The sequence below is a fragment of the Mesoplodon densirostris genome, chromosome 2 (assembly GCF_025265405.1).
Source record: "Mesoplodon densirostris isolate mMesDen1 chromosome 2, mMesDen1 primary haplotype, whole genome shotgun sequence".
NCBI lineage: Eukaryota > Metazoa > Chordata > Mammalia > Artiodactyla > Ziphiidae > Mesoplodon > Mesoplodon densirostris.
In genome coordinates, this window is record NC_082662.1 from 83,072,037 (window position 1) to 83,096,489 (window position 24,453).

The following is a 24,453-nucleotide window of genomic DNA, read 5'->3' on the forward strand; positions in this document are numbered from 1 at the left end:
TCATTTTCCCCACATTTTAGCAATTCTGAAATGGGATTTTACTCTGCGGAGGAAGGCCGGGTCTCCACCCTAGCCTACCTAGCCCGGGGCGGACGTCGCGGCGCAGTGGGTCTGCGGCGCGGCGCTCCGGGGCTGGGCGCAGTGGCCACAAGAGCTCACCGTGAGTGCGGGAGCCCGGGGCTGTGACACAGGATCCGCGCCGGGCCCGCGGGGAGGCGCGCGCGGAGCCGGCGACCGCGGACCGGCTGGCGGGGCTGACGCGCCGCCGCGCTTGCAGTGTCGCTCAGTAGCCGGAGTGCGCGCCGCTGCTCACCGCGCCTCGGAAGTGCAGCGGACCCCGCCGTTGCCGCCGCCCGATGGCGAGGCTGCGGGATTGCCTCCCCCGCCTGATGGTCACGATCCGGTCCCTGCTCTTCTGGTCCCTGGTCTACTGCTACTGCGGGCTCTGCGCTTCCGTCTACCTGCTCAAACTTTTGTGGAGCATCGGCAAGGGACCCACGCAGACCTTCCGGAGGGTCGCCCGGGAACACCCTCCAGCGTGCTTGAACGACCCCTCTTTGGGTACCCACTGCTACGTGCGGATCAAGGTGAAGGCCGGCGCGGGCCCGGCGCTATCGCGAGGGAACGTGACGACTGTGAGAGCAGAGGGCGCCGGGCTGATCCTTGCATGACTCCAGGCCCAGCGTCCCCTAGTGTTCTCGGGGCTCGCAGGGCGTGCGGCGGGGACGGGGAAGGTGCCAAGGGGATGCAAGAGGGGCGAGGTGTCGCGGGAGAGGGTCGGGATTGTGTGTCTTTACGGTCCCTGTTTGTTGCGTGCGTGTGTGTGTGTGTGTGTGTGTGTGTGTGTGTGTGTGTAAGACAGAGAGAGAAGGTTATGTGGAATTTCTCTAATAATCTGGGTCCTATTATATTACTGTCCCCTCCTCCTCCACAACAACAGCCCAGAATAATTCTGCTCCCTCTCCTCCTGTAAGGGGAAGCTGTCGTCTGTCACCTCTTTGCCCTTTAGAGCTCAGTTAAGCTGTAGGGAATTGTTACTGGTGGCGCCCTACTGTCTCAGAAGGCTGTCCTCGTCCAAATTTTAGAGATTGAAAGAGTAAACAGAATAAGTCATTGGAAATCAGGAGTTTATTCAGATCAGCAGAATGGAGCATTCACAGATGACCTAAGCAACATGAAACAATAAATAAATTGTGTACGTTTGTGGGGAAGGAAGCAGACTTATGATGCCAGAGACCAAAGGAATGGCACAAAAAGTAAATGTCAACTATGCATGCAGACTCTAATTGTCCGTGCTTGTCCCAAGCTTTCTTACAGCCCTCGGATATTCTAGTTCCTGAGGCTCCAGGTGGTGAAGGGAGATGGCTTCTTGAAATGCACCCTGCAGTCTGACTTGCAGGCCTTTCAAAAATAGCCTACGTGAAAGGATATTTTTGTCACCAGGTCTGGCATTCCTATTAGGAACTAGATTGCCCAGCAGCTGAAGTTCAGAAAACCAAGGGACATGTCCTTCTTACACTTATTCAGCCTGGAGTCGATATGAGAATTTAAATGAGTTAATATGTGTAAAAACAAATAAACGAAACCAAAAAACTTAGAACAGTGCCTCGCACATAGTAAGTGAAATGGAGTATTTATTCACTAAATCCAATCAAGCGCCCACAGCCTTTCAGCTTCCAAGACTCACCACCAATAAAAGAAGTTATTGAACTTCTGGGAAGGCATTCAGCAGTGGAGGGCAGGGCTTCCCTGGTAGCGCAGTGGTTAAGAATCCACCTGCCAATGCAGGGGACACGGGTTCAATCCCTGGTCCGGAAAGGTCCCACATGCCACGGAGCAACTAAGCCCGTGCGCCACAACTACTGAGCCTGCGCTCTAAAACCCCTGAGCTACAACTACTGAAGCCCCGGCACCTAGAGCCCATGCTCTGCAACAAGAGAAGCCACCACAATGGGAAGCCCGCGCACCGCAACCAGAGAAAGCCCACACACTGCACAGAAGAGTAGCCCCTGCTTACCGCAACCAGAGAAAGCCCGTGCGCAGCAATAAAGACCCAACACAACCAAAAATAAATAAATAAAATAAATAAATTTTTTTAAAAAGGAAAAGCAGTTGCGGGCAAAGTCAGAGTTGTTATCTTCATCCTACCTGAAGGGGAAAAGCAGTTTAAGAATCATCCGGAATTCCTCGTAATGCACTTGTTCTGACTCTGGCCACCTAAAGAGTTTCCCCAGAGACCATAGAACCAAGGAGTGGAAAGAGCATTGCCCTGGGTGGCAGGACAAGATGGAGGCTCTAGTCATAGCCCTGCCCCCAACCACCTTTACGACCTGTGCTAACATCTTTGGACCTCAGTTTCTAACTCTGCAAAAATGATAGGGTTGAACTATATGAACTTTAAGAGTTTTTTCACATCTGGAAACCCAATTGCTTGGGTTATCTGATAAAAAACCCAGTCTCTGGGTTTTGGGTCTTGGTTTCTTTCCTCACTTCCTTCTGAGTTTTTGTTTTTCTTTCTTGCTTTTTCCTCCACTTTCCTCTTTTCTGTTTGCTTTGTATTTGCTGTATTCCTGTCTCATTCCCATGATTTTTGTTTTCCTTGGGCAGTTTTGTCTCCCATATGCAGAGTGAAGCCTTGAGCACTCAGATTGTTCGGCTATTAGAAATACACTGATATGGGGGCTTCCCTGGTGTCGCAGTGGTTGAGAATCCGCCTGCCATTGCAGGGCACACGGGTTCCATCCCTGGTCCGGGAAGATCCCACAACCACCGAGCAGCTAAGCCTGTGCGCCACAACTACTGAGCCTGCATGTCGCAACTCCTGAAGCCTGTGCGCCTAGAGCTCATGCTCCGAAACAAGAGAAGCCACCACAATGAGAAGCCAGCGCACAGCAACGAAGACCCAACACAGCCAAAAATAAATAAATAAATAAATAAAATAAATTTTAAAAAAAAAGAAACACACTGATGTGACATGAGGAGCAGGCAGCCAGGGGAACTGTACGTGCAACCTCAACAGAAAATACTAACGTGGGAAGGAGAGAACTAAAAATAAGGAAAGGTGGTGTGAATTATGTAACTGATGGCACAGCTCTTGATGGGCAAGCTGACAAAAGTACATGAGTAGGAGGTGAATATGGCAGGAATATAAATGCAGATCAGAATTATTTACATGTCCTGCAGAATTTGAGTGCGATGAAATGTGACACATCAGTAAGAAAATTGTGACTGTTTCAGAAGCTCATAATATATAAATTGACCTTGTAAATAGAAGGAGAAGGGAATGTTGACAAAAGTGAATCTTTCAATTTACCCTGTTAATAAATCATGGTTATTTTTTTCTTTTTGAAAATTAATATACTTATTTTATTTCTTTATATTAAAAATAATGCAAGTGAAATTTTTTTAACGGCATGGAAATACTAAATGTACTACTTTTTACAGTCAACACAAAACATCGCTGAAATTTCATGCCCTCTATTTCGTACTGCAGGATTCGGGGTTAAGATTTCATTATGTTGCCGCTGGAGAAAGAGGCAAACCACTTATGCTGCTGCTTCATGGATTTCCAGAATTCTGGTAAACTTACCAACTAACTTTTTCTTTTGCACTAAAGACTCGGCTTATCATAGAGTCATTTTCTTATAATGACTTTTAATAGACCCCATGCTATGATCAAGTACTGGTCTAGAGTTATTATTCTTAAATGTTCCTCAATCACAGGAATGGTGTTCCTCCTGTTTTAAAGAAACGTGCATATTATCATCCTAAATTTTTTTTTGATAATTAAAAAATGTATCATTTAATGTTTCAAATTTCTGAATAGTCAATTACAAAACAGTTTTTATAGTACCTACTGTGGACAAAATACAACATTGGATGGAAAAGGAGATTTGCAAGAAACCAAAGGATTAGAGTGCCTGTTACCTGGCAGCTTTTGGTGAGACCTGGGGTGAGGGAAAGGCAGAGGGAGAAGAGGGCTCATGGAATCTGGAAAGGAACTCTTTCCTATGCACATAGTAACAGGCTCAGATGAATGCAGGACAAATGAAGGACTGGAATATTTCACGTTGAGAAGAAAACCTATAGCCAAAAATACACAGTTGCTAGTTACCTAGAAGAAAATGTTCTGTTCTCCTTTGAACCCCACAGAGCCAAGTAAGTACAGATGAAACATCACATGATTAAACTTTTAAAAAATGAATATCTTTTTAAAAGATGGTACATATCAATGTGGTAAAAAGAAAATCATATTTTTGGTAGCTCAAGGCTATGATCTTGAGATGGCTAAATGGACCAAAAAAAAATTCATATTCTCTGAACTGACTCAAATGTAGAATATATGGTATGTTTTTAAAGTTCTGGGACAATGCACTGTCCCTAAATGTCTCCCTTACTTTTGCTCTTAACACCTAGAATTCCACCATTACATATTCCTCACTTCCTTTAGAGTTTTAAAGATTTGGGGTCATCCAAAGTCCTAATTTAAAATACATCTAACTGTGAAAGAGATATTACCTTATACACTTTAGTTAATACTTTTCAAATGAAAGGGACTTTATTAATAAATGCATTGAGATTGCTAGCACACTAGGAAGTATTAGGCATCGAATAAAAGAATGGAGAATGGCAAACACCCATCTAGCTAATCATTTTCCCAGAGCAAAAAGTCTATGACATGACTGGCTCACAAGTAAAATGTTAGTCTGAAGCGTTAGTCAAATCTGCATAAAGTAACACGGGCAGTGAATTCTGGCTCAGCCACTTCATTGCTGCAGGACCCTGCACAATCTACAAGAATCTTGCAGAGTTGTGGGGATAAAGGGAGTCAAAATATGTGAAAGGCTGTTCCCATGGCCCCAGTGAATACTCAATAAATGTTCATTTTCTTCCTTCATTCCCATTCACTCAGTGTGGAGATCCATGTGCCACCACTAGCATCCTCAATGCATTTATTAATAAAGTCCCTTTCACTCATAAAGTATTTCTAAGGTGTATTAAGGTAATACCTCTTTCAGAGCTAGAGGCTTTTTAAATCAGGGCTTTGGATGACACAAAATCTTTAAAACTCTGAAGTATGTGAGGAATATGTAATGATGGAACTGCAGGTTGTTAAGAGTGAAAGTAAGGGAGAAATTTGGGGACAGAGCATTGTCCCAGACCTTTAAAAAATAATTTCCTGATTCTGGCTGCTGCTGATGATAGTTAATCCTTCCTGAGCATTTACTATGTGCCTGGCACCCTTCTGAGTGTCACAGCTACCCTTCTGAAATTGGCAGTGCCAGAAAGTAAGGTATACCTTCCTAAACTTCAGAGCTGACCTCTGCTAATATATCCTTGGTATATAGGAATGATAACGATCTAATAACATACATGGATTTTTACCTTTCAAATTTCACACCTTATAGAAAAATTCAAAAGTTAACCAACCATGTAAGTATACCTTACTTTAACATTTTAAATCATCATTCTATATAAAATTCATGATCTGAGTGGGAAGAGTTAACTTTTTAGAAAGAAAAGATTTAAAGGCTCTTCTCTTTCTGTACCTCATACCAACCCCGATACTTGTCCGTGCTCTTTTTCCTCCTGGAACATCACTTCTTTATATGTGGAAGATAAAGATGAACCTGCAACCACTTCAGCCACTTGGCAATTGTTTTGAGGAGCCCCAGAAAATAGCAGTGATACCCATTTAATATAGGACAGTAGATGCTCTGTGTCGTATTTTAAGAAATGATACTTTTGCACATTTTTCACAGCATTGTCCCATTATTTACTCTTCATGAGACCCCTTTTGCAAAACAGAAATGTCTGGTGATTCTTGTCCATGTCCTAGAATCTTCAGTGGATAGGACAGCCTAGGAGGGGGCCCAACACCAGTCACTGGACATCAGACCCATTTTCTCCAGCAAAATCAAGTCTTGGCTTTGTCCAAAAGGGTTATTGAGAGGAATGGTTTAGTTTTGAAAAAACTCCTAGAGATATTTTTACTTTGAAGAGCATATGTTAGGAAATATATGCAGATCATGGGAATGAGTCCCCTTCTGTTCACCAAATGTACTATTTGTTACTCCAGCAAGAGGCTTGCTATAATTTAAAACAACAATAACAGCAAACCCTGAAAACTGAGTTACTCAAATAGACCATATTGAATTCACTGAACTTTGCTAGCCATTAATCTGAAAGCTACCTGGTTGTTCAGGGAGATTCCTAGAGCAACTACATGGAGATTGCTGTTAATCAAAAACTTCTATTTGAGTGTGTCCTACCCTAAACCAAGACCTCTATGTTGACACTTACTCTGTCTTTCCTTCCAAATTACCACTATTCCCCACTATACAGTCTAGTCAATTCCATTCATGTGCTCCATTCAGGAAAAAGTCAATTTGAATCAGAATTTAGGATAAAGCTGTTTTGATTAAGCCACTTCAAGTCTCTCTCTCTTGAACTTTCCCTTTTCTTTTTCCAAAAACCCCTTCTCTTGCACTTCTCCCCTTTTTAAGAGCCAAAAAAACCTTTATCTGGCACTTCAAACCGATTTCAATTTACATTATAAATATAAATATTATTCCTCTATCAATCAAGTTTTGCCTAAATACACATGAATTTATAAGCTTCTTTGTAGATCAGATAGGTCAGATTATTTGGTACAGTGAAAACAAAATAATCATAAATTGGCAACATGTGTAAAAGTGCTTTTTAAACAGAAAAGCACTATACAAATGTAATGTATTATTTGCATTTATCATCATTAACTAAGAATAATTGTTGAGAATTTGTGACATTTAATGTATACTATTAGGTGTTACACAGAAACAATAAAATTCTGTCTTCTTTCTTAAAATATAAAGGAAACATCAAACAATATACACATTTATGAGAACTTTAGCTAAATTAGCCCAAAATAAGGCTGTTTGTCAAAGATGATTTTTCTCCCCCTCTATCTCCACTTCAATTTGCATTGCTTTTAAAAATATTTTGAGCTGATGCAGGCAATTTCTGGCAATGCACCAGCTGTATGGGATGCATTCGTCATTACTCAAGTGCTGAGGCAAGTGAGGTCTCGTCATCCATACAGCTGAACAGAATCTGATGACTGCAACTTTTTCTCTCTTGTGAAGGGGAAGAGGCTATTCTACATTTCAAAGAGGCTAGCCTGGTAAACCAGGGGTCCTCCTTATGTTAAGAATAATAACTAAGAAAGAGGTTGCTTTTTTTTGAAGTGTCCTCTGCTATTACCTGAAGCTACCAGAGGGGGAAAAAACAATGTGGATGAAAATAGCTAGATTTGTTTATTTATAATATTGTCAGGAGTTACTGATTTTGCAGTATGTTTCATTCCTCTATCAAGGGGGTTGTTTTGTTCTATTCATGTGAATGACATACCCATCAGTCTATTGCTGGGGTGATTTCTTCTTCAGTTTACAGTTAATGTGTAAATCAAATATGATTTATTTATGAACTCTAGGAAGATTGCATTTAAAATTTATTTTGTACTTTATTAAGATAGCAGTTGCAATCCTTAAATATTCTTAGAAATGTTTAAGATATTGTTTGGCTCCACTCATTGACAATAGCAATAGTTGAATTTATTTGGAAGGCAATTTAAATTATTAATAAGATAATGATATGCAGGTATTATGTTTGCATAATCTCTAATACATTAAATGTAAAATGTTACAGGATTGTACACGTTTTTTGAGTCAAATTTCTACCTTGAAATCTCTAATTAAATGAATTCTAAGTGAAGACACAAGTATTTAAGATATTAAAACAATGCACAATTTAATAGAAATTGAGTATAAATTCCCCAACAGGAATATGGGAACTTTAGTTCAAGGTTGTCTCAAGGTTTGAACTGAGACAGAGTTTTATGGAACAACTGGTATTTCTAGCACTATCATAATTCAGTGCTTTCATTTGTTCATTGTTTTACTCAGTCAACAAATCTCTATTGAGCACCTACATGTCTATCAGATAATTCAGGGAGCTCACCATCAAGTGGAAGTGCCAGGCACCAACAGATTAGTGTCTAGTACACTTGTCTGTAGACTCTTCCCAGTGCACTGAAGAGTGTACAGACAAGTGGGAGAGTATGGAAGGGGCCACCCAACCCACCTGTGAAGGAGGGAGACTGGGAAGTCTCCTGGAAGAGGAGGTGCCCAGCATGAGGAGTTCAATGAGGGGTGAAGAACAGGGATTGTGGGGAGTAGGGGAATGATGGGGAGGGATGATGTTTCAGACAAGGAGATTATATAAACAAAGTCACAAAGACAATACCCATGTTTATTCACTGCAAGTAGATTAGTGCCGCAGAGGCAGCATAGCATGGGCTCTCAGGCCAGACCACCTGGGTTTGAATCCTGGCTCTGCTGTTTGCTAAATCTGTGACCTTCAGCACATCCAGGAACCAATCTGTGCCTCTGTTTCTTCATCTGTAAAATGGGGATAATAATAGTACCTACTTCATAGTACTGCCTTGAAGATCAACATCACTATGTGTGAAGCACCTAGAATTGTGCCTGGCATGTAGTAAAACTAATATAGATGTTAGTTCTTTTTATTATATAGCAAATGACAGAGTATAAAGTAGTCAGGCTGGAAGATCGGGCAAGTCAAATCTTGGAGGTTATGTCTGCCAGAATAACATGCTTGGGCTTCACATTATGAGTAACAGAGAGTCAAGAAAAGCTGTTAAGCTGGGAAATGACCTGAGAGAGTTTGTGTTTTTGCTAAACCACTCTGGTTTGTAGAAGACAGAGCCAAGGGGAATGAAATAGACACAGACCAGTCGATAGGCTGCTGTGTTAATGGAGGCCTGAATGAAGGTAATGATAGCAGGAATGGACAGGAAACGTGATTAAATAAATATTTAACAGGTTAAATCTACTGAACTTTATTGATTGAGGATGAGGGATTATAAAGAGTGAAGAGTTGGGCTTCAGTTATGAAGACATAAAAAAATCAATTCACAGTGTTAAGTAAGGCTATGAGAAAATAATAAAATCATATGTGTTGACAGATGAGTACCTTTAAGGAATGAAACTGCTTCATTTGTTTATTACAAACCAGAGACAAGATTATCAATATTGCTATGGCCTTGCTAAGAAAGACACTTTTTGTTAACATTTTCAAATCCATATTAATTGGCAATGCTTTTGCAGATTTTTACAAATTATAGATATCCTAGTAATAGATCGAAGACTCTATCCATTCATAATTCCAAATATGTGTCTGACACCCTTCTTGATAATCTACCTGCTGATGTAAGGTGGTTGATTTGCTTCGTTGTTCTCATAGCTTTGTGTCACTTCACACTGCAGTCCCCTTCCACTATTGGTTTATAATCTCAGATCACTCTGTTCACTTTCCTATTGTGCTCCAAAAATCTTTCCAGATAACAATCTCCCATTTGGCTTGTGTCAGATAATTTTGCACTGTGTTTTCATGGACAGATTTGCATGCAGATGCTTTTTGATAAATGCATATTTTGAGTTCCATAACATAGTGAGTCACTTTGAAAAATCCATGTCTCTTTTTCTATTTGTTATCCATAATGATTTTGCTTATTAGAAGAAGATAATCTCATGGATCTCTGTATTTCAATTAATTCTGCAGTTTTATTATCAAGCAGAGGGGGAACACCTGGCCCAGCAGAAACTACTAGGACTTGGCTGTCACCATTCTAATTAGTCAGTTCCTGTGCCATTTTGGTTGTTAAATGTTTTAAATATCACACTAGCTTATGCTGATGGTTCAGGATCTTGCCCCCAAGATTTTGTTTTAGCAAGTGGAGGTTTATCTTTTTTGTTTGTTTTTATTTTTGGCTGTGTTGGGTCTTCATTGCTGTGTGCGGGCTTTCTCTAGTTGTGGCGAGCGGGGGCCACTCTTCATTGCGGTGCGCGGGCTTCTCATTGTCGTGGCTTCTCTTGTTGTGGAGCATGGGCTCTAGAGCGCAGGCTCAGTAGTTGTGGCGCCTGGGCTTAGCTGCTCCGTGGCATGTGGGATCTTCCCAGGCCAGGGATCGAACCTGTGCCCCCTGCATTGGCAAGTGGATTCTTAACCACTGTGCAACCAGGGAAGCCCAGAGGTTTATCTTAAGTAGTTGTTTTATTGGATTCTTTCCATGAAAATATTTTTTTAAATCGTCAGACATTTTCATCCATGAGTAACCCATTGTTATTCCTAAAAACATTGAGTCCTATTTGCCAGTGGACTAAGGTAAGTAAAATCTCCCTTCTAGGAAAATATATTTTCATCTCACAAATTTTTTGAGAGAATCAAATGGTGCAATGTGTGGAAGCATTTATAGGTACAGACTCAGTGATAGTGGTGAGCATTATTTAAGAAAAGCTTAGAAAATTGACTTCTTAAATACATTTCTTAAGGTTTTAGTATCTGATATTTTGTAGTTTCTATAAACCCTGGCCCTTTGTTACACCCCACTGGACCTGGTAAAAAAAAATAATGTAATTTTAATAAAGAACGTCAGTGCTTATTTCTCAAACAGTTCTTTTCTTTCCTTCCCACACACAGCTATATAATCTTTCTCAAAAACGAGGAGTTTCTTACAGCTTTCCACTTAGAAAATCTGTAATGTTATTCTTTGTATTAGTTACTGTGGTATTTTTAATGTTTCTTATTTCCTGCAGGTATTCTTGGCGTCACCAACTAAGGGAATTTAAAAGTGAATATAGAGTTGTAGCGTTGGACTTGAGAGGCTATGGAGAAACAGATGCTCCCATTCACCGAGAGAACTATAAATTGGACTGTCTAATTACAGATATAAAGGATATTTTAGACTCTTTAGGTAGGTTTTAAAAAACAGTGTTAATTCTTTTTAAGGGACTAACATTCAACAAATTTAAACTGATTACCTCATTTCTTCCATCTACCTGAGCTGTTATCTAGATCCTGTCACCTTGGTGCATACAGCTCAAAATATTTATAGAGGCAATTTAAAATAACACAACCAGAATAACTATTCTGTCTACCAGCCAAAATTGACTCTCAAAATTTGTTTTTAAAAATTGACTTAATATATACTATCTATTATTTTCAGAACTAATTATTAGAAATTTGATTCTTGTTCTCAGAAAATTTATTTCTTCAGAACCAAAACCTAAATATTTATTTAAACATGTTGTAAGATGCAGAAACACTTGCATTATCTTTCTTGTATTGATCAGCTAGTGCCACAATAATATTGTGTAACAGACCACCCCAAACTCAGTGGCATACAGCCATAGGCATTCATTCCTGTGCTTCTGGATCTTCAGGTCAACTGTAGGCTGGAGACCTCTGGGTCTTTGCCTCAGGCTACAGGTCCAGCTGGGATTGGCCTCTCACTGAGAATGGGGCTGGAGCCCCAGCTAAAGTGGAGTAGCTCTCTGCGGAAAGCTCTTCTCCTGGCTATGGTTGAAGTGGCAAGAGGATGAGCCCAGTTGCAAAAGCATATTTCAAGTTTCTGGTTGCAGCTCATTGGTCAAAGCAAGTCATATGGCTGAGCCCCAAATCAAGTCTAACACCCATCACAAAACCAAAGCAAATCACACTGCCAAGTCTAACATCAAAACATCAAAGGGGTGGTGAAGGAACTTCCCTGGTGGTCCAGTGGTTAAGGCTCTGCGCTTCCACTGCAGGGGGCACAGTTTGATCCCTGGTCCGGGAACTAAGATCCCTCTTGTTTTTCAGCATGGCCAGAAAAAAGGTGGGGTGGGGGGACTCCCTGGTGGCACAGTGGTTAAGAATCCACCTGCCAATGCAGGGGACATGGGTTCAAGCCCTGACCCAGGAAGATCCCACATGCTGCAGAGCAATTAAGCCCATACACCACAACCACTGAGCCTGTGCTCTAGAGCCCATGAGCCACAACTACTGAGCCTGAGTGCCACAACTACTGAGCCCACATGCCACAACTACTGAAACCTGAGCGCCTAGAGCCCGTGCTCCGCAACAAGAGAAGCCACCGCAATGAGAAGCCCACGCACCACAACAAAGAGTAGTCTCTGCTCACCGCAACTACAGAAAGCCCGCGCACAGCAACGAAGACACAACACAGCCAAAAATAAAAAATAAATAAATAAATTTATTAATAAAAGTGGGGGAGCAGTGAAGTATACTACCTCTATGGCAGTGGGGAGAGGGGAGGAGTAAATATTTTTTAACAATAATCTAATACACTACATCCCTTTTGACTGAAACCCAGCTGCTACCATCGATATGTTAACAGAACCAGTTAGTGAGAAACCCATGAAATCAAATTAAAGACCCTTTCCTACAACAATCTAATGAGAATGTAGATCAGGTCAATGTTCTTAGAGGGGAAAAAATGGATGAGGTCTGGGGGTGTCAGTGCAGTGTTGTAATTTACTGTGATTACAGTAAAATAGACTCAGAGACACTGATTTCCGACAGCCATATTTCATTCACATTTTGTGGTAATTCAGTCAAACTTGGCCTAAATTTGTCATCATGAAACTTTCCAGTTAAATCAATAATGTAATCTTGCTTATGACCTAATTATGTATAGTCTTTACCATGGTTTTCCAAACTGAGGTTTATGTGACCAGAGGTGAACTATTTCCAATTTTTTTTTAAGTATAAATTCCCAAGAGAGATTCTGAGGTCTATAATGGACCCTGGGCATTTAAATTTTCTAAAAAGCTACCCCAGGTGATTCAGACATACAGGGTTTTGGAAACACCAAACTCAATGTCTGCACAAAGTGCATAATTAGGGTAGGAGAGTAGAAAGATTAGTTTTAGAAACATACCTATTTTATGAGCGGTAATGATGCACCCACCGGTTTCTTTCCAATGATGCCAACATTCATTTCTCAATTACAGGGTATAGCAAATGTGTTCTGATTGGCCATGACTGGGGAGGCATGATTGCTTGGCTAATTGCCATCTGTTATCCTGAAATGGTGATGAAGCTTATTGTTATTAACTTCCCTCATCCAAATGTATTTACAGGTGAGTTTAAATTTCCTTTAAGACATCTTTGATAACGTGACAACTCACTCTTGTCACTGACACAGATTAAAAACAGCAAAAGTTGATTAACATAATATTTTTTAAATTAATGACTAAAATATGATATTATCACATGATAATGTCAGCTATCTCAGCTTTAAATATTCCTGAAGAGTCACAGGAAGTGTTGCTTTATATTTGCTTGCATAATTTTATTTCTTTTTAGAAAACATTTTACCGCTACCTTAGGGAGAGTTAAAGGGAAAATGCAGTAACATTACTTTGACAGTAATGAATCTTGACAGCCTAGAAATAAATTTTCCTCTTGCCTGACTCCTTTGGCTGTCAGGAATGGCAGCATTCTTTAAAGCAGCAGTTCTCAAATTTTTGGTCTCCTTTATACTCTTAAAAATTATTAAAGACCCCATTGAGCATTTGTTTATATGGGTTATATCCATAAACATTCACTGTATTGGAAATTAAAAAATGAGAGTTTAAAAAATGTTTATGTATTAATTCATTTTAAAAAAATAATTAATCCAGTACATATTAGCATAAGCATTTTACTGAAAACTAACTATATCTTCCAAAACAAAATTTTAGTGAAAGGAGTGTCATTGTTTTACATTTTTGCAAACCTCTTTAATTTTTGGCTTAATAGAAGACAGCTGGATTCTCATATCTGCTTCTATATTCAACCTGTTGCAAATGTTTGAATTGAAGTATATGAAGAAATCTGGCCTCACACAGATTTGTAATTAGAAAAAGGAGAATTTTAATAGTCTTTTCAAATAACTGCGTATGTTCTCCTTTAATACTACACCAAACTCAAAAATTAGTTATTTCTGAAAGGTTAGTAACAGTGTGGAATCTGATGTCATATTAATGAACTTTTTATACTCTGTCACATTAAAATCCATTGGTCTCTCTAGCACTTTGAATGGATTTTTTCTACCTATGCATGATTTTGCAATCATCACACATTGGAAGATACTGGTTCATTGAGTTATGTAGATCTTCCATAAGTTGACACATTTCATTATATGCTATCAAATCATGTTCATTAATATCACCCCAGTTTCATCAAAAAAGCCTTTGCAAAGCTGTCAAGCTCACAGTAGCAGACACAAGTTTCCAAAATTCTAATTTTCATTTGAAAGCTTGAACTTCATCATTGACAACAAACACTGTTGATTGTTTTCCCTCAAGTGACAGGCTCACTTTGTTCATTTTCAAGAGACTATCTGTTAAATACCCAATCTGACTGGTGATAGTTTGTTAGTCGTTCTCTCAAGTAAAAATGGTGTTCCATTAAAAATGCAGCTAATTCAACTTATCAGACAATTGCAGAGGTGCTTTTCCTCAAGACAATCATTGTATTTGGGTGTTCAACAGAACTGCCTTATTTTCTATTTCATCACAATGTTAAAAAGACGTATACAAAAAGGTAGAAATTTAATAAAATTAATAATTTTTGCTATCTCATCAAAGACATTCTTAAGTGAAAGCTCCACTTAATTTTATGTATTTATGTACTTGTTTGTTTATAGTAAGTATGTGGTGGTGAAGAATACAATGACTGCTGGTATTGTTTAGTGTCACTGCCTTGATTTGTGCTCAGGCAGCAAATGGCTTTATCTACTATTGCCTTTGTACCATCTGTGCAAATGTCGGCAAAATGAGAAAAGCTAATTGTATTGTTTTGAAATAATTTGACCATCTGTATCCTTTAAGAGGGTCTTAAGGATCCCCAGGGGTCCACATGGACTATGTTTTGAGGACCTCTGCTATAAAGAGAACCCTTAATCTTAAGAGTGATTAAAAACAAATAAACAAACAAAAAAACCTGTGAACAATGGCTAGGCACATTTTTATTTGGTTTTGACAAAAAGTATAATTTTTTCCTCTTTAACTACCCTTGTCAAATTTTCTGAGGTTCAGTACTGTCATGACCCACAGTAGCACTCCAGGGAACAAAAAATTCAGAAAAACATTTTTATTTCTTCCTCAGAATTAAAGTAGGTGAGGGAGAAAGGGAACATGACTACATAAATACTGTATAAGCATAAAAGTTAAATTTCAGATACATATTCAATTGTCCTATCTCAGCTGAGGTAATAGCATGGTTGCTTAGGAATCAAATATCAAACTGAGGTTCATCATATTTCTCTCAGTTGCATTAGTCAATAGAAGTTGTGCTACATGCTTGTTCAATTGATCAGGACCCTAGAGTAAATGTTATTTTGTTGGTACTGCTATACTGACAAACTGTAATTGGTCATTTCAGTAAGAAAATACTTGGATATTTCTGGAACTATCTTATCAATAATAGGTTCAACCCTGGTCAGGTCAATATGAAGTCTTCAAGTAATATGACTATATTTTCCCTTAACTGTATTGATATCTCTTAATGCAGAGCTGAATAAATCTTATTCGATGACGACTTTACAAAAAGTATAGCATAACAGTGCTCCACTTACCTGAGAATTATAATTCTAAAAATTCCAACCATGTTGAGTACAGTTACACAATTAGAAATAAGAAAAAAAAACACCTCTATAGCAAGGAAAATAAAAGTATAGTACACAATACACAACAAATATGTACATTTAATATGTATGATCACATTACTCCCTAGTTTAAAACTTGTGTCTTCCCAAAACACTTAAAATCTTCATCATTCTGGCCTTACCTGACTGGGTTTCTGCTTTTCTTTCTAAAACTCATCTCATACCATCTCCCCCTCCTCATTCACTACACATCAGCCACACTGGCCTTCTTTCTGCTTCTTGAATGTGCCAAGCCCAGTACCTACTTTCTGTTCTTGATGCTCTTCCTAGATCCTTGCGTTCAAGGCTCATCCCACATCCCCAGAGAAACCTGTTCCACCACCTTTACTAAAGGATAGACCCTCCACACCACCCAACCATTACTTTCAATCAGATTACCTTGTTTTATTTTCTTTATGGTATTTTTGCTAACTAAAATGATCTTTTAAGTATTCATTACTTATTTATTATGTGAACCTCTTTTCTCTTGTTCACTGCTAAATCCCCTCACACACAGTAGATATTCAAAGATTCATTGAATGGATGAATTTTCTCAATACATGAATGAATTTAAAGGAAAGGCTTTAGTCTCTGTTGAGGCCAAATGAATAAGATATTCAAATCAGCCTGTAAGGAAAATCTTTTCAACAAGGGAAAATTACTTCCCCATGTATCCTTAGGAAAAGTGTTTGGTCACTGATAATGACCTTGGAGAAAAGGGAGTGTTGTTTTGGGTTTCCTGTTCCTTTCTGAGTCAACACTTCATAAAGTGGAACTTTCTTTTTATTTAAAGTGCTTTAAGTATTTAAAATACCAAAAATTATCCAAAATAAAATATAAGTACATAGAAATTGTTCCAAAGAGAAATATACAGAAGCCTTATTTGTGATTCTTTTATGGGATCATCTCAAAGGTGAAATTGCCTTAAAAAGAAGTTACTTCAATAGTAAGTAATTCATACCCCTTGGATAAGGTCTAACATGGTATTTTAATTTCAGAATATATTTTACGACACCCTGCCCAGCTGTTCAAATCCAGCTATTATTATTTCTTCCAAATACCATGGTTCCCAGAATTTATGTTTTCCATAAATGATTTCAAGGTAAGTCAAGCATGGTGATGGATGTTACAGACTTATTGTCTGATCATTTTGCAGTGTATACAAATATTGAATCAGTATGTTGTATACTTGAAACCAATATAACGTTATATGTCAATTATACCTCAATTAAAAAAGACTGGTGCCCAAGAGGATGACAAAATTAGGAGGTCAAAACTAAAACATAGACTGAAACACTAAAAACAAACAAAAAACCCAGGAAAACCGGTTCTGCCTATGTTGTTCTGATTTATTTTAAATAATCATTTATTGTACATCTGTTATGTGTTATGCACTGTTAGGCATTTCCTCCTATGCAAAAAAATAAGTCAAACAAATAATGTTAATGAGAAACATTTTAAATTAAAATCCATCTTTAAGAAAGAAAAACAGGGAATTCCCTGGTGGTCCAGGTGGTTAGGACTCCACCCTTCCACTGCAGGGGGTACGGGTTCAATCCTTGGTTGGGGAACTAAGATCCCCAAAGGTTTTCAGTGCTGCCAAAAAAAAAAGGGAAAAGAAAAACAGAAAAATGCTAAAACTTAATAAATGTTTCTAAGGCTTCATCTATAGGCTTACTTATTTTTACAGTCTCTATTCGTATGTTTGAGTGCCTGGCTGTTAACTCAATTTTTTCTGAGAGCCTGTTCCCCTACAGGCATACCTCTTTCTAGAGAACATTCCATGGGGAGATGAAAGAATATGAATGCCAGGTAAGAGAATTTGACAACAGCAGAAGTGGAAGCCCTGGGGAGTAAACAAAACCCCAAAACAAAATTAAGCCTTCAGGTATTGGTGTACCATATACACTGACATCAGAAGTCATATGTAGTATCTATTTCTTCAAAGTTAATTAGTTGCTTCTTGTTTGTCCAGCATGGTGTTAAATATTTAGGGAGGTTAAAAAAAGACATAATATTATTTTACCTGGAAATACTTCTGCATGTACCTCTGACAATAAGGACTTTTTTTAAAAAAAGAACATAACTCCAATGCCATTATCAAACCTAACAAAATGAACAACTTGTTAAAATCATTTAATGCCCATTCAAATTCTCTTAATTGTCTCAACTGTCTTTATACACTTTATTTGTTTGAATCAGGAACCAAACAAGGTCTACATATTGTATTTGTTTGTTATGCCTTTTAGAATCTTTAACGGTTCTTTCCTTTTGTTTTTTACCATCACTTTTTTAAGAAGAAATTTGTTCATTTGCCCTGAGGAATGGTCCACATTTTGGATTTGACTGACGGCTTCATCATGGTGTTATTTAACTAGTTCTGCTAACCCTTGTCTTTCCTACTTCATAGGTGCTACTGATCTAGAGGCTTGATTAGACTGAAGTTTAATTTGACAAGAATATTTTATAGGTGGTTCTGTGTATTTCCTAATGCATCACATCAGGGAAGCACATAATGCCTAGTTGTCCCAGTTTTAGTAATGCTAACACTAACCAGTGGGCTCACAAATTGTCAGCCTATCCAAATTGCCTAACAACCAACCTTTCACCAAATAATTTTAGCATACCTTGATCGTCACTGCCTACGTTCATTATTTCTTTAGAAAACAGTGATTTTTTAGTTCTATTGGGATGGCTAAAAAGTTCCTTCAGTTTTTAAGTAAAAATCAAAGACACGTTTTTCATTTTCACCAAGAGCTTTATTGAACCCTTTGGTTCCACTACCTTCTGCCATTTTTCAGGCAACTTCTAAATTCCATCTTCCCCAAACTTTTTATCCTTTTGAGCAAAGAACTGTTCCAGGTGCCTTTTACAGTCTTCCGGGGTATTGAATTTTTTTCTATTAAGAGAACTTTGTAAAGACCGAAATAAATGGAAATCTGAAGGTGCAGTGTCTGGTGAATATGGGGATGAATCAGAACTTCCCAGCCAAGCTGTAACAGTTTTTGCCTGGTCATCAAAGAAACATGCAGCCTTGGTTATCCTGATGGAAGATTATGTGTTTTCTGTTGAGTAATTCCGGATGCTTTTTGTTGAGTGCCACTTTCAGTTGGTCTAATTGGGATCAGTACTTGTTGGAATTAATCGTTTGGTTTTCCAGAAGGAGCTCATAATAGAGGATTCCCTTTCAATCCCACCATATACACAACATCACCTTCTTTGGATGAAGACCAGCCTTTGGTCTCTTCCATTCCACATTATTGTACAGTATCCACTCTTCATCGCCCGTCACAATTTGTTTTAAAAACGGAACATTTTTGTTACGTTTCTGTAGAGAATCGCATGCAGCAATACGATCAAGAAGGTTTTTTTTCGCCTAACTTATGTGGAACCCAAACATCAAAGCGATTCACATAACCAAGGTGGTGCAAATGATTTTCAATGCTTGATTTGAATATTTAGAGTATGTCGGCTATCTCCTGCGTGGTATAACGTTTATTGTTCTCAATTAATTTCTCAATTTGATCACTATCAACTTCAACTGGTCTACCCGACCATGGAGCATCGTCCAGCGAGAAATCTCCAGCAAGAAACTTCTCAAACCACTTTTGACACGTTCGCTCAGTCACAGCACCTTCTCCATACACTACACAAATCTTTTTTTGAGTTTCAGTTGCGTTTTTACCTTTCTTGGAATAATAAAACATAATATGCCGAAAATGTTGCTTTTTTTCTTCAATATTAAAACGGCTACACAAAAATTCACCAGTTTTTTTTAAAATGCATGCTAGTATGACAGCAGTCACAATACAACAAAATTGTTTTGAATAAAGTTAAAGACAACTAAGTGCTACTAGAGCCATCTTATGGAAAAAAACTGAACGAACTTTTTGGCCAACCCAATATTATTCTTTCTGATTTATTAACTGGAATTCATGTATAAAGAAGAGTTTCCACATCTATATTTGGTTATTCTGAAATACAGTTCCCACAAGAATGGCAGGACAAATGCTTCATTATTTCCGTTTATAAACAACTTCCAGAGTAATGAATTGGTGCCCTAGAAACCTCCATTGATAATAAATGAGGGTTTTTTTTTTATCATATCATTATGAGCTCATGATTTTTAAAAATATATTTGATATTTATCAATTGATTACAGTCATTGTTCTCTTTGATGCCCTTGTTGCAAGTGTGAACTCCTTCAGGTTGGCTCCTATGTCCTCTTGACACAGGAGCCCTTTAGTCAGTGATATCTTGCTTCCTTAATGTCCTAAGTTCATCATTTTTTTCCTGTTCCAGATCTGGAATCAGTCATTTATTGAAGGAACTCTGGCTCCTATTAGTAGGAAGTGGTATTTGGAGACCACAGTTTGGGTGTCAAGGTGATCATTGTTACTGAGTTTTCATTGCTTCTAGATCTTTCCATTGGACAGAATGTAGACATACATATTTTTTAGAAAAAAATTATGCGTTCTTATTCATATTTCCAAAGCAAATTTAAGACGACAGGTTTTCACTTAACTTCTATGACTTTATATAAAACATTATATGGTTCTAAGTCAAAACTCTAAAACAAGGTACATTCAGAGAAGTCTCACTTGTCTCTGTTTCCTCTGTTTCTCTGTCTCCATCCTATTTCTTCTGTCTCCCATCGAAAACCATTTTGGTTAGTTTTGTTTCCTCTTTTTATTGTTTCTTTTTAAAAATATAAGCAAACATGTATATATTTATCTTTTCCTTCTCACACAAAAGATAACATACTATAAACACTATTTCTACCCTTGCTTTTTTTCTACTTAACAATATACCCATCATCAGCATAGAGATTATCTCCATCTTCTCTTAGAGTACTAAGAACACATAATTCACCATCGTGTAACTATACCATAGTTTATTCATCCAACCCCCCATAGACATTTGTTTCCATTCTTTTTTTTTTTCTTAAAAAATTTTTTTTTGGCTGTGCTGCACCACGGGGCATGAGGGATCCTAGTTCCCCAACCAGGTATCGAACCTGTGCCCCCTTCAGTGGAAGCACAGAGTCTCAACCACTGGACTGCCAGGGAAGTCCTCCATTCTTTTTCTATTACAAATAATGTTTCAATGAATCACCTCCTGCACAAGTCATTTCATATTTTTGCAAGGGTGTTTTGGGGTTGAGGGAACTAATTTTAAACAAGAATCCCAATAATTCTGATTCAGGTTGTTTAGAGACACACTTTGAGAAATGCTGGTATAGAGCAGTATTTTTCAAATTGTAGGTGGAGACCCATTAGTGAGTCATGAAATAAGTTTTGCAATTCAGTAAAGTGGCTTGCAATTTGAGTTTTTAAAAATAAAGTAGAACAGAATTGAAAATATCATTACATGCTGCAATAAGTGTAAGGGCTATTTCTTTAAACTTTTGTTTCAGAAATATATATGTAGAGATATGAACTGGATCATGATGTAAAATGTATTTATTACTCTAGGTTGTGATCAAAAGAAGTTCAAACAATTTAGGGGGTGTGTGTGGATTGGTTGTCAGTAAATAGATAAACTGTTAACTGGAATATCAGGCTTTAGAGCAGGGATAGTACTTGAGCTCAGCCTTGTAGAATGTGAAGAGACACCAAGAAGACAGGATACTTTTTATAAGGGTGAAGTGTCCATGGGGGATTAAAATGGAATAATATCAAAAATAAAGCCAGGAAAGCAGAAATATATAAAATGTGCTTGTAAACAATGAGGTCTCCAACTTGGCTAGAGCAGAAACTGGGAGCTATCACTGCACACTGACCATCATTCTCTTTCAAAAGCCAAATATTTAGTTACTATTAGGTAATTGAAAAGTTTTAATTATTCTCTTCTCACTTATCAGGCTTTGAAACATCTGTTTACTAGTCACAGCACTGGCATTGGAAGGAAAGGATGTCGATTAACAGCAGAAGATCTTGAAGCTTATATTTATGTTTTTTCTCAGCCTGGAGCATTAAGTGGTCCAATTAACCATTACCGAAATATCTTCAGGTCAGTATAATTTGTTCTTTTTAACTAAACAAAATATTCATTCCATACCGAGCCAATATTTGATTTTTTTAACATCTTTATTGAAGTATAATTGCTTTACAATGGTGTGTTAGTTTCTGCTTTATAACAAAGTGAATCAGCTATACCTATACATATATCCCCATATCTCCTGCCTCTTGCGTCTCCCTCCCACCCTCCCTATCCCACCCCTCTAGGTGCTCACAAAGCACCGAGCTGATTTCCCTGTGCTATGTGGCTGCTTCTCACTAGCTATCTATTTTACATTTGGTAGTGTATATATGTCCGTGCCACTCTCGCACTTTGTCCCAGCTTACCCTTCCCCCTCCCCGTGTCCTCAAGTCCATTCTCTACATCTCCGTCTTTATTCCTGTCCTGCCCTTAGGTTCTTCAGAACTATATTTACTGATAATTTTTAATGAGAATTATTTTATCAAGTATTTTCCATTAAGTTCTTTAGCTTAATATACTAAAACCTACTCTCTTAAAATATTTAATATTTTTCTTTGTTTTGTTTATTTATTTATTTATACTGTAGTATAATTGACATATAACATTATATTGGTTTCAGGTGTACAACATAATGATTTGATATTTGTATGTATTGCAAAATAATCACCACAGTAAGTCTAGTTAATCATCTGTCACAATACATAGTTATATTTTTTTTTCTTGGGATGAGAACTTTTAAGATCTACTCTCTTAGCAACTTTCAAACATGTAATACAGTATTAACTACAGTCACCTATCTGTACATACTTTGTTTTATCTGTAACTTAGGTTTCATGTGAAATTTAACAATTTGAAACCTCAGGACCAGAAAATATGCTTTTCTTTTAATTTTCTGAAAACTCCTCCCTTTTACCCACAATTCGATCTGGTGAAGAATTTATATTCCTCTTTACTTTTTCACTAATAGTCCTTTTAATAGGGACTAATAGTCCCCTTTCCGTACTGATTCAACTATTACATGCTCACATGTTGTTAAATATGCAGGTAACTATTAGAAAATGTTTTGTTTTGGAACACTTTATGAGCTCCAGAATTTAAGTGACTTGCAAGTTTGTGTAGCAATCCATGTATCAATAATTAAGTATAAATATAGTTTTATATCAGTTTACCCATTCAACAAGAACTTAATTTTTAGGAGCATTACAACGAAATGATGGCCACTTGCATGGGAATCAAAAGTTAAGACCTTGGTGGACATATGTGATATCCTTCACATTCCAGCAGCATCTTATCAACCCCAAGTAGCCACAAGTCAAGCTTTTTTGTAACTAGCGAAAATGTAATTCAGTGCTGGAGAGTATCTAGTTAGATGTTCCTTCTCATTCTTAGTTAACAGGGGTGTAATTAATACCATCCCACCTTTCTGAAAAACAGCTTAGCAGAAGATGTCAAAAGCTTTAAAAATATGTATCCTCTTCAGCTCAGGAATTCCACTCCCAGGGCTATAGCCCAAAGAAGTTATCTGAAATGCTAACGAAGATTTGGGCACAAAATGCTCATTGTAGCATCACTTAAGACATCCCTTCTTTTAAGTGATGCTATAATCTAAATATTCAATTATACAGGAAGAGTCATTTATGGGTTATTATGCCATAAAATAGTATGTTTTACAATTATTTCTGAAAAACTATATGAAACAAGAAAGTTATTATAATTTAATATGAAATTTGCATGTGTATACTGTGTATAAACTGTGTATATTTACTGCATTGTACTTATGGTTTCAACGATATGCATAGAAAATGACCATGTTTTAATGATGGAATTATGCATGATTTTATTCTTTATACTTTTCTATATTTAAAAAATATAAAATAAAAACTTTATATTTTAAAAAGAATCTTCTTGCAAAATAAATATAGTATCATGTAGTATTAAGGCTCATTCCGTATATATTTTCTGACTTCTCTGTTCCAATTTTCACATAAAATGCATTAGATTATCCAACAAACAACTGAAATACATTTGAACAGTAACACTGTTTAAAGCTCCCTTTTATCACACTATTCAAAAATTCTGTTATCTTTTTGAAGCAAATTATTCTTCATAGTGATGAATTTCATATTTAATTTATAGCCTGCATTATAAGTTTTGCAGGGCTGATCCAATTAAAACTTTTATCTGGCCCTTTCTTAAATAGACCATTAAATTTTTTATTGTACAGATTGATTGCCTAATGCAGTGTTTCTCAACCATTTTTTTCGTCATCACCTCCCTTCAGAGACTTTGTAGGCATTTTTTTTCCTAATTGCCCCCCACCCCATGAAATTTTAGTATCTGTTTATGTACTGTGTGTATATTCATGGTTTATATATAAAAAGCATAATTTTTTTTTCACTCTCCCAAGAACAAATTTTCATCCCTTTGGTGGTGATATTGCCCTCCTTAAAAATTTGTGGCCTAAAGAAACATTTTGGGGGAATGTTATTTTAATGTTTACAGTGAGTCTCAAGCCCATGTATTTTGTTTTTATAGCTGCCTGCCTCTCAAACATCACATGGTGATCACTCCAACACTACTACTGTGGGGAGAGAAAGACGCATTTATGGAGGCTGAGATGGCTGAAGGCACAAAGATTTACGTTAAGAACTATTTCAGGCTAACTATTTTGTCAGAAGCCAGTCACGGGCTCCAGCAAGAACAACCTGACATAGTGAACAAATTGATATGGACATTTCTAAAAGAAGAAACAAGGCGAAAAGACTGGCTTTTTCTGTGACGAGTCTGTAATGAAATCTCCAAATAATTTTTTTAAATTGTTCATCAACTTCTTTAAGCTTCATTAGGAAAAATTGTTTTAATATGCTTTATCATAAATAAATATCCTGACAAATGACATCGAAAAAAATCTGAGAATGTGTGAACTTGTAACATAATGTTGG

General features: G+C 37.6%; 1 protein-coding gene across 1 annotated transcript; it reads left to right on the forward strand.

Annotated features, from left to right (window-relative positions):
• The first annotated feature begins 356 nt into the window (after positions 1–356).
• On the forward strand, positions 357–24,290 carry EPHX4 (epoxide hydrolase 4). The gene is made up of 7 exons (XM_060085285.1): positions 357–587; positions 3,494–3,579; positions 10,656–10,813; positions 12,852–12,980; positions 16,528–16,631; positions 21,393–21,541; positions 24,047–24,290. Exons 1-7 carry the CDS (start codon positions 357–359, stop codon positions 24,288–24,290), a joined length of 1,101 nt encoding a protein of 366 aa, XP_059941268.1.
• The last annotated feature ends 163 nt before the right edge of the window (positions 24,291–24,453 follow it).